Source organism: Mesoplodon mirus (genome assembly GCF_964341445.2).
Source record: "Mesoplodon mirus genome assembly, chromosome: 16".
Classification (NCBI taxonomy): domain Eukaryota; kingdom Metazoa; phylum Chordata; class Mammalia; order Artiodactyla; family Ziphiidae; genus Mesoplodon; species Mesoplodon mirus.
In genome coordinates, this window is record NC_138992.1 from 138,270 (window position 1) to 152,037 (window position 13,768).

At 43.5% G+C, this 13,768-nt stretch overlaps 1 protein-coding gene across 4 annotated transcripts in view; it reads right to left on the reverse strand.

The window, feature by feature from the left end:
- Window positions 1-13,768, reverse strand: part of LOC309791919 (UPF0488 protein C8orf33 homolog) — a 107,475-nt gene that overhangs the window by 90,320 nt on the left and 3,387 nt on the right. For 2 of the 4 annotated variants that reach the window (XM_082601117.1, XM_082601116.1), the window contains one exon: window positions 7,632-8,081. The exons of 1 other annotated variant lie outside the window; for it this stretch is intronic. In XM_082601117.1, coding sequence (XP_082457243.1) covers window positions 7,912-8,081 — 170 coding nt within the window. In that variant the 3' untranslated portion in view covers window positions 7,632-7,911. Of the gene's footprint in view, window positions 1-7,631; window positions 8,082-8,380; window positions 8,532-13,768 lie in introns of those variants that run through there. One more of the 4 variants, XM_082601114.1, reaches the window with a different exon arrangement.

The following is a 13,768-nucleotide window of genomic DNA, read 5'->3' on the forward strand; positions in this document are numbered from 1 at the left end:
ACATCGGCAGCCTGTTTCTCTGTTGCTGAGTGAGAACCGTCTCATCGCACAGACACACCACAGTTTGATTATCCGTCACCATTTGGCTGATGGTTGAGTTGTTTACAGTTTGGCGCGATTATGAATAAAGCCACAAACTTTAGCGTATAGGTTTTTGTGTGCGTGTCTACTTTCATGTCATCTCCCTTAGGAGTGGGATGCCTGAGCCACACGATAAAGAACGGTGAAACTGTTTTCCAAAGCGGTGGTACCACTGTATCCACACTAGGAACACAAGAATTCGAGTTTTCTGCATTCTCATCAGTACTTAATATTGTCATTCTTTAAATGGCTAAAATACTTTATTCTTTTTGCAAAATTGTTTTTGTTACTCAAATTTGTGTGCTTTTCTACGTATATTTTAGAATCAGTTTATAAATCTCAACCCAGAAAGCCTGTTGGGATTTTGATTGGCATAACACTGAGTCTCTTGATCAATATGAGGAGAACTAACAATATTGAGTCTTTCAATGCATGAACGTGATATAGTGCTTGGTTTATTTATTAAATCAGATTCCTTTGGTCAATATTCTGAAATTTGCAGCATACACTCTAGCATATATATTTTTAGAGTTAGCCAGTTATTTGATGTTTTGGGTGCAATTTTAATGGAACTTCTTCAGTTTCAGTTGTTAATTGCTAATCTATAGAAATACATTTGCTTTTCAAATACTGACCCTGCTACACTCAGGTATTAGTTTTAGTAACTTCTTCTTACAGCTTTAAACAACAGAAATATATTGTCTCAGTTCTGGAGGTCAGAAGCTCAAAATCAAGGTATCGACAAGGCTGTGATCCCTTGAAAGGCTCTAATGAAGAATGCTTCTTGTCTCTTCCTAGCTTCTGGTGGTTCCCAGCAATCCTTGGTATTCCTAGGTTTGTAGATGCTTTGGTTTTATTAACTTTTTATTTGATTCTTTAAGATTCTCTGCATAATTATGTCAATCATGAATAGAGACAATTTTATTTATTTATTTCCAATTGGTACACCTCTTATTTCTTTTCCTTGACTTGTTACAATGGCTAGAACCTCAAGTATGATATTGAACAAAAATGGCGACAGGAGACATCCTTGCCTTGTTACTGATCTTAGGGGGAAAGGAGCCAGGCTTTCTTTGTTAAGCATGTCATTAGCTGTAGGTTTATCATAGATATCCTTGATCAGATTGAGAAAGTTTGCTTTAATTTCTAGTTTATATAGAATGTATGTATCATAAATGGATGTTGGATTTTGTCAAAGCTTTTTCTGCATCTATTGAGATAATCATATAGATTTTCCTCCTTGATATATTGTTATATTGATTGATTTTTTATTTTTATTTTTTTGCGGTACGTGGGCCTCTCACTGTTGTGGCCTCTCCCGTTGCGGAGCACAGGCTCCGGACGCGCAGGCTCAGCGGTCATGGCTCACAGGCCCAGCCGCTCTGCGGCATGTGGGATCTTCCCGGACCGGGGCACGAACCCGTGTCCCCTGCATCGGCAGGCAGACTCTCAACCACCCCGCCACCAGGGAAGCCCTATATGTAACTTTTTAATAACATTCTCTAGTAAAAGGAACCAGAGCTCTTTGAAATAAAGGCTGACACTAGGACTGACACAGTAAATATATGAGCCAGGACAATCTTGAATCTTATATCAGAAAATAAGGAAGTACCAAGAAAAAAAAATCCACAGGATGGAATGATGTCAAAGGAAAACAGGAACCAATGGAAAGAGCTCTCAATAGCCAAAGTAGGAATGAATTTAGCAACAAAATCTGGACTGCTGGATTATAACAAAACGTTAAAAAAACAAAGCAAAACAAAAAATACTATCCACAGGTGTCCATGCTGGTAAAAATAAGTAACTGCACAGGGTTTTGTTTGTTTGTTTGTTTGTTTTAATGAATAGGGTTGAATAGAAATCTCCTATGTGGAAGTCCAGATAATTGATGTGGACACTCAGCCATCCATGGAGTGTGGAGGTGGAGATAACTCCTGTCTCCATAAGTGCTGGTTCCCAAAGTAGCTTCCTCCTAAAGAAGACACACAGTATGGAAATGGGAAAAACTTAACTTCATTGTGGGGAAATCTGACAAACTACCTCAGTCAGGTGACCAAAGTTAATATTAACAGTGATAAGTTGCCCTGAGAGCCTGTTCCCTTGATATAAAGTGATGAGAAAGCACTTTACCTCTGTGATCTGCTTACTCAACACCCATAATTCAAGCCTAATCCTGAGAAAAACACCAAGTAAATTCCAATGTGGGACAGTCAACAAAATACCTGACCAGTACTCCTCACCAATGTCAAGGTCATAGAAACAAGGAGAGTCTCAGAAACTGAGAAAGCCCAGAGGGGCCTAAACAGACATGATGACTAAATGTCACATGATACCCTGGATGGCATCCTGGAAGAGAAAAAGTTAGAATGAAGGAAACCCAAGTGAAATATGGATGTCAGTTAATAATAAGGTATTGACGTTTTATCATTAATTGTGACAATTCGGTTGAAAACTAGAATGAGACACCTATTGCATCACACTAGAAATCTAGACGAAATGGGTAACTTCCTAGTAAAAACACTCATTAACAAAATGGAACGTAACAAAGGAAAATACAAACAGAACAGTTAGCCACCAAAAGACTTCTTCCCCATTTTGCTTCTCCTTTCATTGTTCCGGGATTTCACTCTCCTGGGACAGGGAAGGAATGGAGACACAGCAATCTGGCGGTTCCCCTAAGTTCGGACTGCACTCAGTGTCGTCGTCTCGCCCAGCCATGCCCCATCCAGTAGGGCACCCAAGGGAGTCTCAGGGATTATTGGTTCTGATGTTATCAGCTATGACTTTTGTGATTCCAATGGACTGGACACACTAAAGTAAAATAAATCATTATTTTTTAATGATATAAATGAACTAGTAACTGCAAGAGACAGGTTTAAGGGTGGATTTGGACCTGGCAGTTTTGGTGGCTCACTCTCTTGCAGTGTGATCTGGTCTCCCTCCAATCCTTTATCCTGCTAAATGCCTTTGGGTGGCCCCATTCACAGGAAGAGTCTCTCTCGCTGCATCCAGGACTTCCAGAAACTCCAGGCGACACCCACTCAATGTCCATTTTACCAGAAAGGAAGAGGTTCAGTTAAGGTCAGGGGCTGTGGTCACCCATCCAGGGCTCTTGCTGTCCTCCCCTGATGGCAGGAAGCTCTTCCATTTGCTAAAATAGCAACTTTGCTGTTGGTGGTAAACTCGACTCTTGCTTTGGGCATCGGGGCCTCATATCAGAGGCTGGCCCTGATTGCCTGTGTGCCTCAAAAGGCACACAGACTTCATTTGCGTCCCTGGGAGGTGGGAGCCCAGGAGTCACACCTGCCCTCTGTCTGTATGAATCATCCAGCTCCACAGAACACATTTGGTCCTGCCGGAGTCCAGCTCCAGCGAGTCCAGGGATACCCGAGGGATGGATAGCGTCAGCGAAGGAAATAATTCTATTACTTCAGCATTGCATGTTTCTTTCTCTCATGTCTTTATTCTTGATTCTTCTTTTTCATTCTTTTTTTGTTACAATCACAGGTTTATATATTGTAGTTGATTACATTACCAGGTACGTGGCCAAACAATCTTAGCACAATCAAACCTCAAAATATTCTATAAAGATTTTTTAAAACAAATATCCCCTAGTTTCTAGATGTCCTATGAAAATATTTCCCCAAGTTCCCATTAATCACAGGTTGTTTCTTAGTAACCAAGTTAAGCAGTTGTATGATTATATCAATTGTAAAAGTTAAAGCTACTTGTTCTTATTTTTCTTCTTGCATGAGCAACCTTTTACAATGGTTCCATGAAAATATTTACAATGTACCTGCATGCTCTCTCATTGTTTTCTTCAACTAAGACAGTGTTGTCTCCCTATCCTGGAAACGAATTCTGCTCTAGTCATTTGTTTTTCTATAATTAATCTTCCTTTATAATAGAACATAAATTTCCTATGTCGTCATCAGGAACTCCGGCCCATGGCCATAACTCCATACTAGAGGGCGTTTTTCATAAAAACATCCCCTTAGTTCCAGGCTATTCTTTACCTATTTCCCCGGGGCTTTAGTGGGTACTTCCCATTCTGTAGTAGTTTCAGGAGGGGGAGTCCTAGAGGAATTTTTCTTTCACGTGGAGCAACATCCCCCCAAAATTGCCCTTGTATGTAAATTATCATAAAACATAACAATGGAGCTGTAGTCCACCTTCCTGGCACAGCGCTGCCTTGCAGTTTCGCCTTCCGTTGCTCATGACTTTGTCATGGTGCAATGGTTCCAGGATGGCTTCCGACATCTCCCCTTTTTATTTTTTAAAAGTGCGGTATGTAGCTCCACGGAAAGTTGTTTGATGCTTTTAATAATTATTCTAACGATGACTGGAAGTAAAAATATCAGAATTAGAACAACTACTGCAATGATTCCTCCATTAATGAGCATTGAGAATAAGGCTTTATGTGACACAAATGACTTAATACTTTCAAAAAAGTTTTGAGCAGACTGTGCCAGAGATAAATCTAAGCTCCTACTTTCCACCTCTGAGAGATGCAGGTGGAGAAGCAACGGTGAGACCTGTCTCTCTATAGTTAGGGACGCTGTCCCTAACTCAGGCCCCGACGAAATCCCTGACTCAAAGCTTGTCACTCTCGCCAACTCAGGCTCTGATTCTGTCCCTTCCTCTAGCCCTGTTGCTGGTACTATTTGAGGCCCCGACGCTGGTAGTAAATAAGGCCTTGGTGTCTCAGTCACTAAGGTCTTGGCACTATCCCTAGCTCATTTCCTGACACTAGCCCTAGCCTGACACTGTCCCTAGCTAATGTCCTGCCTCTTATCCTAACTAAAGCTAGATTTACTACTTACCCTCTTATTGAAGAAAGTAAGCTCTGTGTGTTCAGCAATTCCTTCAGGAATGTCAGTCCCTCAGTTATCAGTTTCAAAGGCTTGAATGCCATTTTAGATATATTCTTCCCAGCGTGTGGAATGAATTATACAATTCTGCAAATCTTCCCCACACTCCAGTCTTGAACATGTTTTCTCGCTTTTTTTCCCAGCATTTCTAGAGGTTAGTTTACAGCTTTAGATCTACTCTTCCAGCGTTCATTATTGTGAATTATGAGAAGCTAGCATCCCTTTCGAAGGAAGACAACAGGAGAGTGTCCGGGTGTCACCTGTTTCTGAAGCTCCCCAGGTGTGGAGTCCACATGACCGGGGGGAGTGGGCAGCTGGGGCCCAGGACTGGAAGGGCAAGACTTTAGGTGGGGATCAGCTTTTGGTGAGTCCCATGGGGACACAGCAAGCAGACAAACTAGGCTGGGACCCCAGGATACCAAGGTATGTGTAATTGCAGGTGGACATAGCTGGGGCTCTGAAATCTCAGGGGCAGAATGCGTATCCCTGAGCCAAACCTGTCCAGGCATCCAGAGGGTGGGGGACACACCTCCATTTTTCAGGAGACAACAGGACTCAAAGTAAGGGGGAGGGCCTCCCTCTCCTGGAAGGAACACAGTCCTCAGAACAGGCCATAGGGGACAGAGCAGGTGCTGATAACATTTTGTAGGAAAAACAAATGGTCTATTTTACTAAAAACCAACGTGTACATTACATTTTACAAAATGCATCCATTCTGACCTCTTGGCCCCTTCCCTAACTCCGCAAAAAAAGGGGGTACTCAGTGAGCTATGAGGACAGGGTCCCTCCTACAATGCTCGAGGCTGCCCCAGGCACCCCCGGAGCCCTGGCCCAGTGCACACAAGGGTGCTGCCACCAGCTCAGGACACCTGCAGCCTGTCCAGAGTCCTTGCCACCATCCCAGGCGAGGGTCCTGCCAGGACCACAGACACAGTGACCCACAGGCTGAACCTCAACTGGACTCACAGGTGGGCCCTGCCTGGGTGGCTCCAAGCGGCAGGAGGAAGAGACCAGGCAGCACAATTGTGGTCAGCACTGCCCGGGGCCAGTGCAGGGACAGGCAGGGTTTTCATCCCAGCGCCTCCTCCTCCAGGCAGGATTAAAGAAGTCCAAGATATAGCTGATCTAGAAGGGGGCGAGAGAGCTGACTGGATGGGGACCCGGGTAGGAACAAGGAACCTGGTTGGGGGGGGGGCAGGCGGACGATGGGTTTCTTAAAGGTAGGAGGCAGATGTCTCCAGAAGGAGCAGGAGTGGGACACTAGGTAGAGAGCGGGGTGCAGGAAGCCCAAGGGTGCACGGGTACTGAGTGTGGGGAGCAGTGAGAAGAGTAGGGCCTGGGGGCGGGGCAGAGGGAGCGGACACGGGGGGAAGAGTTGGGGGGGAGGACTGTCTTCTCAGAGCAGGAAGAAGAGCATGAGAGGGGCCCCAGGAAAGCAGGGACTAGGAAAAGAAATAGGGTCCCTGAGTGGGGTCACTGGGCAACTGGGGGGGGGGGGTCGGAGGGCTCACAGTGTGGCTGGACACCAGCACCCCTGCAGGGGTCAGACCAGGAGGACATCGCCCAGTGGTTTGTGTCACACACGTGGGTGTAGCTCACACAGAGGGCAAAGGCCACCTGGAGGATCTGTAGGTGAGCCACTGAGCCGTGGAGCTGGTGTCAGCCTGAGACCCCCACCCACCAGGGCCTGCTGCACAGACCAGAACATGCTGAAGAGCACGGCAGGTGGGTGAGGCCCTCCAGTTCACCTCGCCCACCACTACGTCCACCCACCCCATGTGCAGATGGCTGAACAGAGGACAGGGGAAGGGACGTGACTTGGCTGTAGTTGCGCAACAAAAAAGTCACAGAGGGAACCCCGCCAAGACCACCACTGGGTACAGGGCAAAGGAGGAGCATCCCAAGTAGAAAGATGATCCAAGGCTAGAGAGGGCGGCCTAGCTGACTGCCCACCCAGAGGCCAGGCAGTTCCCCCATATCTCTGGTCTCCAAATGCGTCCTGTTTCCTTGTCGCGTGTTTCCCAAAGTCCAGGACCTGCTGCAGGTGGACTCTCTATGGAACCTGCCGTGCTTCACCTCAGAGCTGCTCACCTCTGTGTGCCCCTCCCCAGCTCAAACTGAGGAGTGACAGGGTGGAGCGACTTCTCCATCAAAGCCATTTACTCTCCCAGAGGCCAGTCCTGCTAAGATCTGAAGGAAGAGCAATCAGGCAAAGGGAGCAGCAGAACTAAAGACCTTTAAGCAGGATTAAGTTGGTTACCTCAGGAGCAGACAGGAAGCCAGCAAGGCAGGAATGTGGGTGGTGGGGAGGGAGCCACATCAGACAGGGGGTCAGGAGCCTAAATGTGTGCAGGCCCTGTGTGGGGCCTCATCCACCAGCCTTCATATGGTATCCTAGGTACAATCAAGTCACTGGGTCAGAGGAACAGAACCCAACGCACATGGAGGACGAACACTCTAGCTGGTGAACAGACAGGAGGCAAGAGTGGCTGTCAGAGGGGACTCGCACCTGGAGGACCACAGAGCCCTCAGGGTGAGAGATGCGGCCAGGATGAGAATGCTTAGCAGAAAAGACAAAGAAAGCGCGGAAGATCTGAGGCTTATTTTGAAGACAGAGCTCGTACCAGCTGAAGTACTGAACACATGTGGGGGAGAAAGGGCAACACAGGACACAATACCATGATTTATAAGAAATATATATATATACACATACGTGTGTGCTTCATTCAAATGATCAAAATATGTATTTCTCACATGTATTTGGTCTTCATCCATGGAATTCCCTGAGGAACAATGGCGATAGGCTATTTGGTCTCTTGTCCTCAGCTCCTGAAAACACTTCAGGGAAGGTGACTTTCGAATTCCGACCAAAGATGGAGGCTGGCTGGCAGAGCTAAGCATGTGATTAGAGGGTTAAAACTCCCCACCCCTGGGGAGTGGAGAAGGGCTAAAAGTTGAATCAATAATGTCTATGTAGGGCTTCCCTGGTGGCACAGTGGTTAATTAAGAGTCTGCCTGCCGATGCAGGGGACACGGGTTCGTGCCTCAGCCTGGGAAGATCCCACATGCCGTGGAGCAGCTGGACCCATGAGCCATGGCCGCTGGGCTTGCGCGTCCGGAGCCTGTGCTCTGCAACGAGAGAGGCCACAACAGTGAGAGGCCCGCGTACCACAAAAAATAATAATAATAATGTCTATGTAAGGAAGACTCCATAAAATACAAAAGGACGGGGTTTAGAGAGCTTCCGGGTGGTGAACATGGAGACCGAAGGAGAGTTCCATGCCTTTCCCCATGCGGGGTGCTATGTATCTGGCTTTTATTCATATACTAGTAATAAATTGGTAATCTAGCGAGTGAACAAGTTTTCCTGAGTTCTGGTATTCATTATAGCAAGTTAACTGAACCCAAGAAGGGGGTCAGAGACATACCCAGGAGTACTTCCCAGAACTTCTGCTGCCAGTGTCCTTGTCCCCATGGTGAAAAAGAGTCACCGCCCGCCTCTGCAGGAGACCGTCCAGCACTAACAGCCATGTGGATGAAAGGCTCTTGGTGCTGCAGCCAAGAGTCAGTGCTGTGCCTCTGAGGTGGGAGAGCCAACTTCAGGACACTGGTCCAAAAGAGACCTCCGAGCTCCACGTAATATCCAACGGCGAAAATCTCCCAGAGATCTCCATCTCAACACCAACACCCAGCTTATCTCAATGACCAGCAAGCTACAGTGCTGGACTCCCTATGCCAAACAACTAGCAAGACAGGAACACAACCCCACCCATTAGCAGAGAGGCTGCCTAAAATCATAATAAGTCCACAGACACCCCAAAACACACCACCAGACGTGGACCTGCCCACCAGAAAGACAAGATCCAGCCTCATCCACCAGAACACAGGCACCCTCCACCAGGAAGCCTACACAACCCACTGAACCAACTTTAGCCACTGGGGACAGACACCAAAAACGACGGGAACTACGAACCTGCAGCCTGCAAAAAGGAGACCCCCAAGCACAGTAAGAGAAGCAAAATGAGAAGACAGAAAAACACACAGCAGATGAAGGAGCAAGATGAAAACCCACCAGACCTAACAAATGAAGAGGAAATAGGCAGTCTCCCTGAAAAAGAATTCAGAATAATGATAGTAAAGATGATCCAAAATCTTGGAAATAGAATAGAGAAAATGCAAGAAACATTTAACAAGGACCTAGAAGAACTAAAGATGAAACAAGCAACGATGAACACCACAATAAATGAAATTAAAAATACTCTAGAAGGGATCAATAGCAGAATAACTGAGGCAGAAGAACGGATAAGTGACCTGGAAGATAAAATAGTGGAAATAACTGCTGCAGAGCAGAATAAAGAAAAAAGAATGAAAAGAACTGAGGACAGTCTCAGAGACCTCTGGGACAACATTAAATGCACCAATATTCGAATTATAGGGGTCCCAGAAGAAGAAGAGAAAGAGAAAAGAACTAAGAAAATATTTGAAGAGATCATAGTTGAACATTTCCCTAATATGGGAAAGGAAATAGTTAATCAAGTCCAGGAAGCACGGAGAGTCCCATACAGGATAAATCCAAGGAGAAATACGCCAAGACACATATTAATCAAGCTGTCAAAAATTAAATACAAAGAAAACATATTAAAAGCAGCAAGGGAAAAACAACAAATAACACACAAGGGAATCCCCATAAGGTTAACAGCTGATCTTTCAGCAGAAACTCTGCAAGCCAGAAGGGACTGGCAGGACATATTTAAAGTGATGAAGGAGAAAAATCTACAGCCAAGATTACTCTACCCAGCAAGGATCTCATTCAGATTTGATGGAGAAATTAAAACCTTTACAGACAAGCAAAAGCTGAGAGAGTTCAGCACCACCAAACCAGCTTTACAACAAATGCTAAAGGAACTTCTCTAGACAGGAAACACAAGAGAAGGAAAAGACCTACAATAACAAACCCAAAACAGTTAAGAAAATGGGAATAGGAATATACATATCGATAATTACCTTAAATGTAAATGGATTAAATGCTCCCACCAAAAGACACAGACTGGCTGAATGGATACAAAAACAAGACCCATATATATGCTGTCTACAGGAGACCCACTTCAGACCTAGAGACACATACAGACTGAAAGTGAGGGGATGGCAAAAGATATTCCATGCAAACGGAAACCAAAAGAAAGCTGGAGTAGCAATTCTCATATCAGACAAAATAGACTTTAAAATAAAGACTATTAGAAGAGACAAAGAAGGACACTACATAATGATCAAGGGATCGATCCAAGAAGAAGATATAACAATTGTAAACATTTATGCACCCAACAAAGGAGCACCTCAATACATAAGGCAAGTACTAACAGCCATAAAAGGGGAAATCGACAGCAACACATTCATAGTAGGGGACTTTAACACCCCACTTTCACCAATGGACAGATCATCCAAAATGAAAAAAAATAAGGAAACACAAGCTTTAAATGATACATTAAACAAGATGGACTTAATTGATATTTATAGACATTCCATCCAAAAACAACAGAATACACATTTTTCTCAAGTGCTCATGGAACATTCTCCAGGATAGATCATATCTTGGGTCACAAATCAAGCCTTGGTAAATTTAAGAAAATTGAAATCGTATCAAGTATCTTTTCCAACCACAATGCTATGAGACTAGATATCAATTACAGGAAAAGATCTGTAAAAAATACAAACACATGGAGGCTAAACAATACACTACTTAATAATAAGTGATCACTGAAGAAATCAAAGAGGAAATCAAAAAATTCCTAGAAACAAATGACAATGGAGACATGATGACCCAAAACCCATGGGATGCAGCAAAAGCAGTTCTAAGAGGGAAGTTTATAGCAATACAATCCTACCTTAAGAAACAGGAAACGTCTCAAATAAACAACTTAACCTTGCACCTAAAGCAATTAGAGAAAGAAGAACAAAAAAAACCCAAAGTTAGCAGAAGGAAAGAAATCATAAAGATCAGATCAGAAATAAATGAAAAAGAAATGAAGGAAACGATAGCAAAGATCAATAAAACTAAAAGCTGGTTCTTTGAGAAGATAAACAAAATTGATAAACCATTAGCCAGACTTATCAAGAAAAAAAGGGAGAAGACTCAAATCAATAGAATTAGAAATGAAAAAGGAGAAGTAACAACGGACACTGCAGAAATATAAAAGATCATGAGAGATTACTACAAGCAACTCTATGCCAATAAAATGGACAACCTGGAAGAAATGGACACATTCTTAGAAATGCACAACCTGCCAAGACTGAATCAGGAAGAAACAGAAAATATGAACAGACCAGTCACAAGCACTGAAATTGAAACTGTGATTAAAAATCTTCCAACAAACAAAAGCCCAGGACCAGATGGCTTCACAGGCGAATTCTATCAAACATTTAGAGAAGAGCTAACACCTACCCTTCTCAAACTCTTCCAAAATATAGCAGAGGGAGGAACACTCCCAAACTCATTCTACGAGGCCACCATCACCCTGATACCAAAACCAGACAAGGATGTCACAAAGAAAGAAAACCACAGGCCAATATCACTGGTGAACATAGATGCAAAAATCCTCAACAAAATACTAGCAAACAGAATCCAACAGCACATTAAAAGGACCATACACGGGCTTCCCTGGTGGCGCAGTGTTTGAGAGTCCACCTGCGGATGCAGAGGACACGGGTTCATGCCCCAGTCCGGGAGGACCACACATGCCACAGAGCGGTGGGGCCATGGGCCATGGCCGCTGGGCCTGTGCGTCCGGAGCCTGTGCTCCACAACAGGAGTGGCCACAACAGTGAGAGGCCCACGTACCACAAAAAAAAAAAAGGATCATACACCATGATCAAGTATGCAAATCAATCAATGTGATATCTCAATAGATGCAGAGAAAGCTGTCGACAAAATTCAATACCTATTTATGATAAAAACCCTCCAGAAAGAAGGCATAGAGGGAAATTTCCTCAACATAATAAAGGCCATATATGACAAACCCACAGCCAACATCGTCCTCAATGGTGAAAAACTGAAAGCATTTCCACTAAGATCAGGAACAAGACAAGGCTGCCCACTCTCACCACTCTTATTCAACATAGTTTTGGAAGTTTTAGCCACAGCAATCAAAGAAAAGGAAATAAAAGGAATCCAAATCGGAAAAGAAGAAGTAAAGCTGTCACTGTTTGCAGATGGCATGATACTACACATAGAGAATCCTAAAGATGCTACCAGAAAACTACTAGAGCTTATCAGTGAATCTGGTAAAGTAGGATACAAAATTAATGCACAGAAATCTCTGGCATTCGTATACACTAATGATGAAAAATCTGAAAGTGAAATCAAGAAAACACTCCCATTTACCATCGCAACAAAAAGAATAAAATATCTAGGAATAAACCTACCTAAGGAGACAAAAGACCTGTAAGCAGAGAATTATAAGACACTGATGAAAGAAATTAAAGATGATACAAATATATAGAGAGATATACCATGTTCTTGGATTCGAAGAATCAACATTGTGTAAATGACTCTACTACCCAAAGCAATCTACAGATTCAATGCAATCCCTATCAAACTACCACTGGCATTTTTCACAGAACTAGAACAAAACATTTCACAATTTGTATGGAAACACAAAAGACCCCGAATAGACAAAGCAATCTTGAGAATGAAAAATGGAGCTGGAGGAATCAGGCTTCCTGACTTCAGACTATACTACAAAGCTACAGTAATCAAGACAGTATGGTACTGGCACAAAAACAGAAAGATAGATCAATGGAACAGGATAGAAAGCCCAAAACCCACACACATATGGTCACCTTATCTTTGATAAAGGAGGCAAGAATGTACAGTGGAGAAAGGACAGCCTCTTCAATAAGTGCTGCTGGGAAAACTGGACAGGTACATGTAAAAGTATGAGATTAGATCACTCCCTAACACCATACACAAAAATAAGCTCAAAATGGATTAAAGACCTAAATGTAAGGCCAGAAACTATCAAACTCTTAGAGGAAAACAGAGGCAGAACACTCTATGACATAAATCACAGCAAGATCCTTTTTGACCCACCTCCTAGAGAAATGGAAATAAAAACAAAGGTAAACAAATGGGACATAATGAAACTTCAAAGCTTTTGCACAGCAAAGGAAACCATAAACAAGACCAAAAGACAACCCTCAGAATGGGAGAAAATATTTGCAAATGAAGCAACTGACAAAGAATTAATCTCCAAAATTTACAAGCAGCTCATGCAGCTCAATAACAAAAAAAACAAACACCCCAATCCAAAAATGGGCAGAAGACCTAAACAGACATTTCTCCCAAGAAGATATACAGACTGCCAACAAACACATGAAAGAATGCTCAACATCATTAATGATTAGAGAAATGCAAATCAAAACTACAATGAGATATCACCTCACACCAGTCAGAATGGCCATCATCAAAAAATCTAGAAACAATAAATGCTGGAGAGGGTGTGGAGAAAAGGGAACACTCTTGCACTGCTGGTGGGAATGTGAATTGATACAGCCACTATGGAGAACGGTATGGAGGTTCCTTATAAAACTAAAAATAGAACTACCATATGACCCAGCAATCCCACTACTGGGCATATACCCTGAGAAAACCATAATTCAAAAAGAGTCATGTACCAAAATGTTCATTGCAGCTCTATTTACAATAGCCAGGAGATGGAAACAACCTAAGTGTCCATCATCGGATGAATGGATAAAGAAGATGTGGCACATAGATACAATGGAATATTACTCAGCCATAAAAAAAAACGAAATTGAGTTAT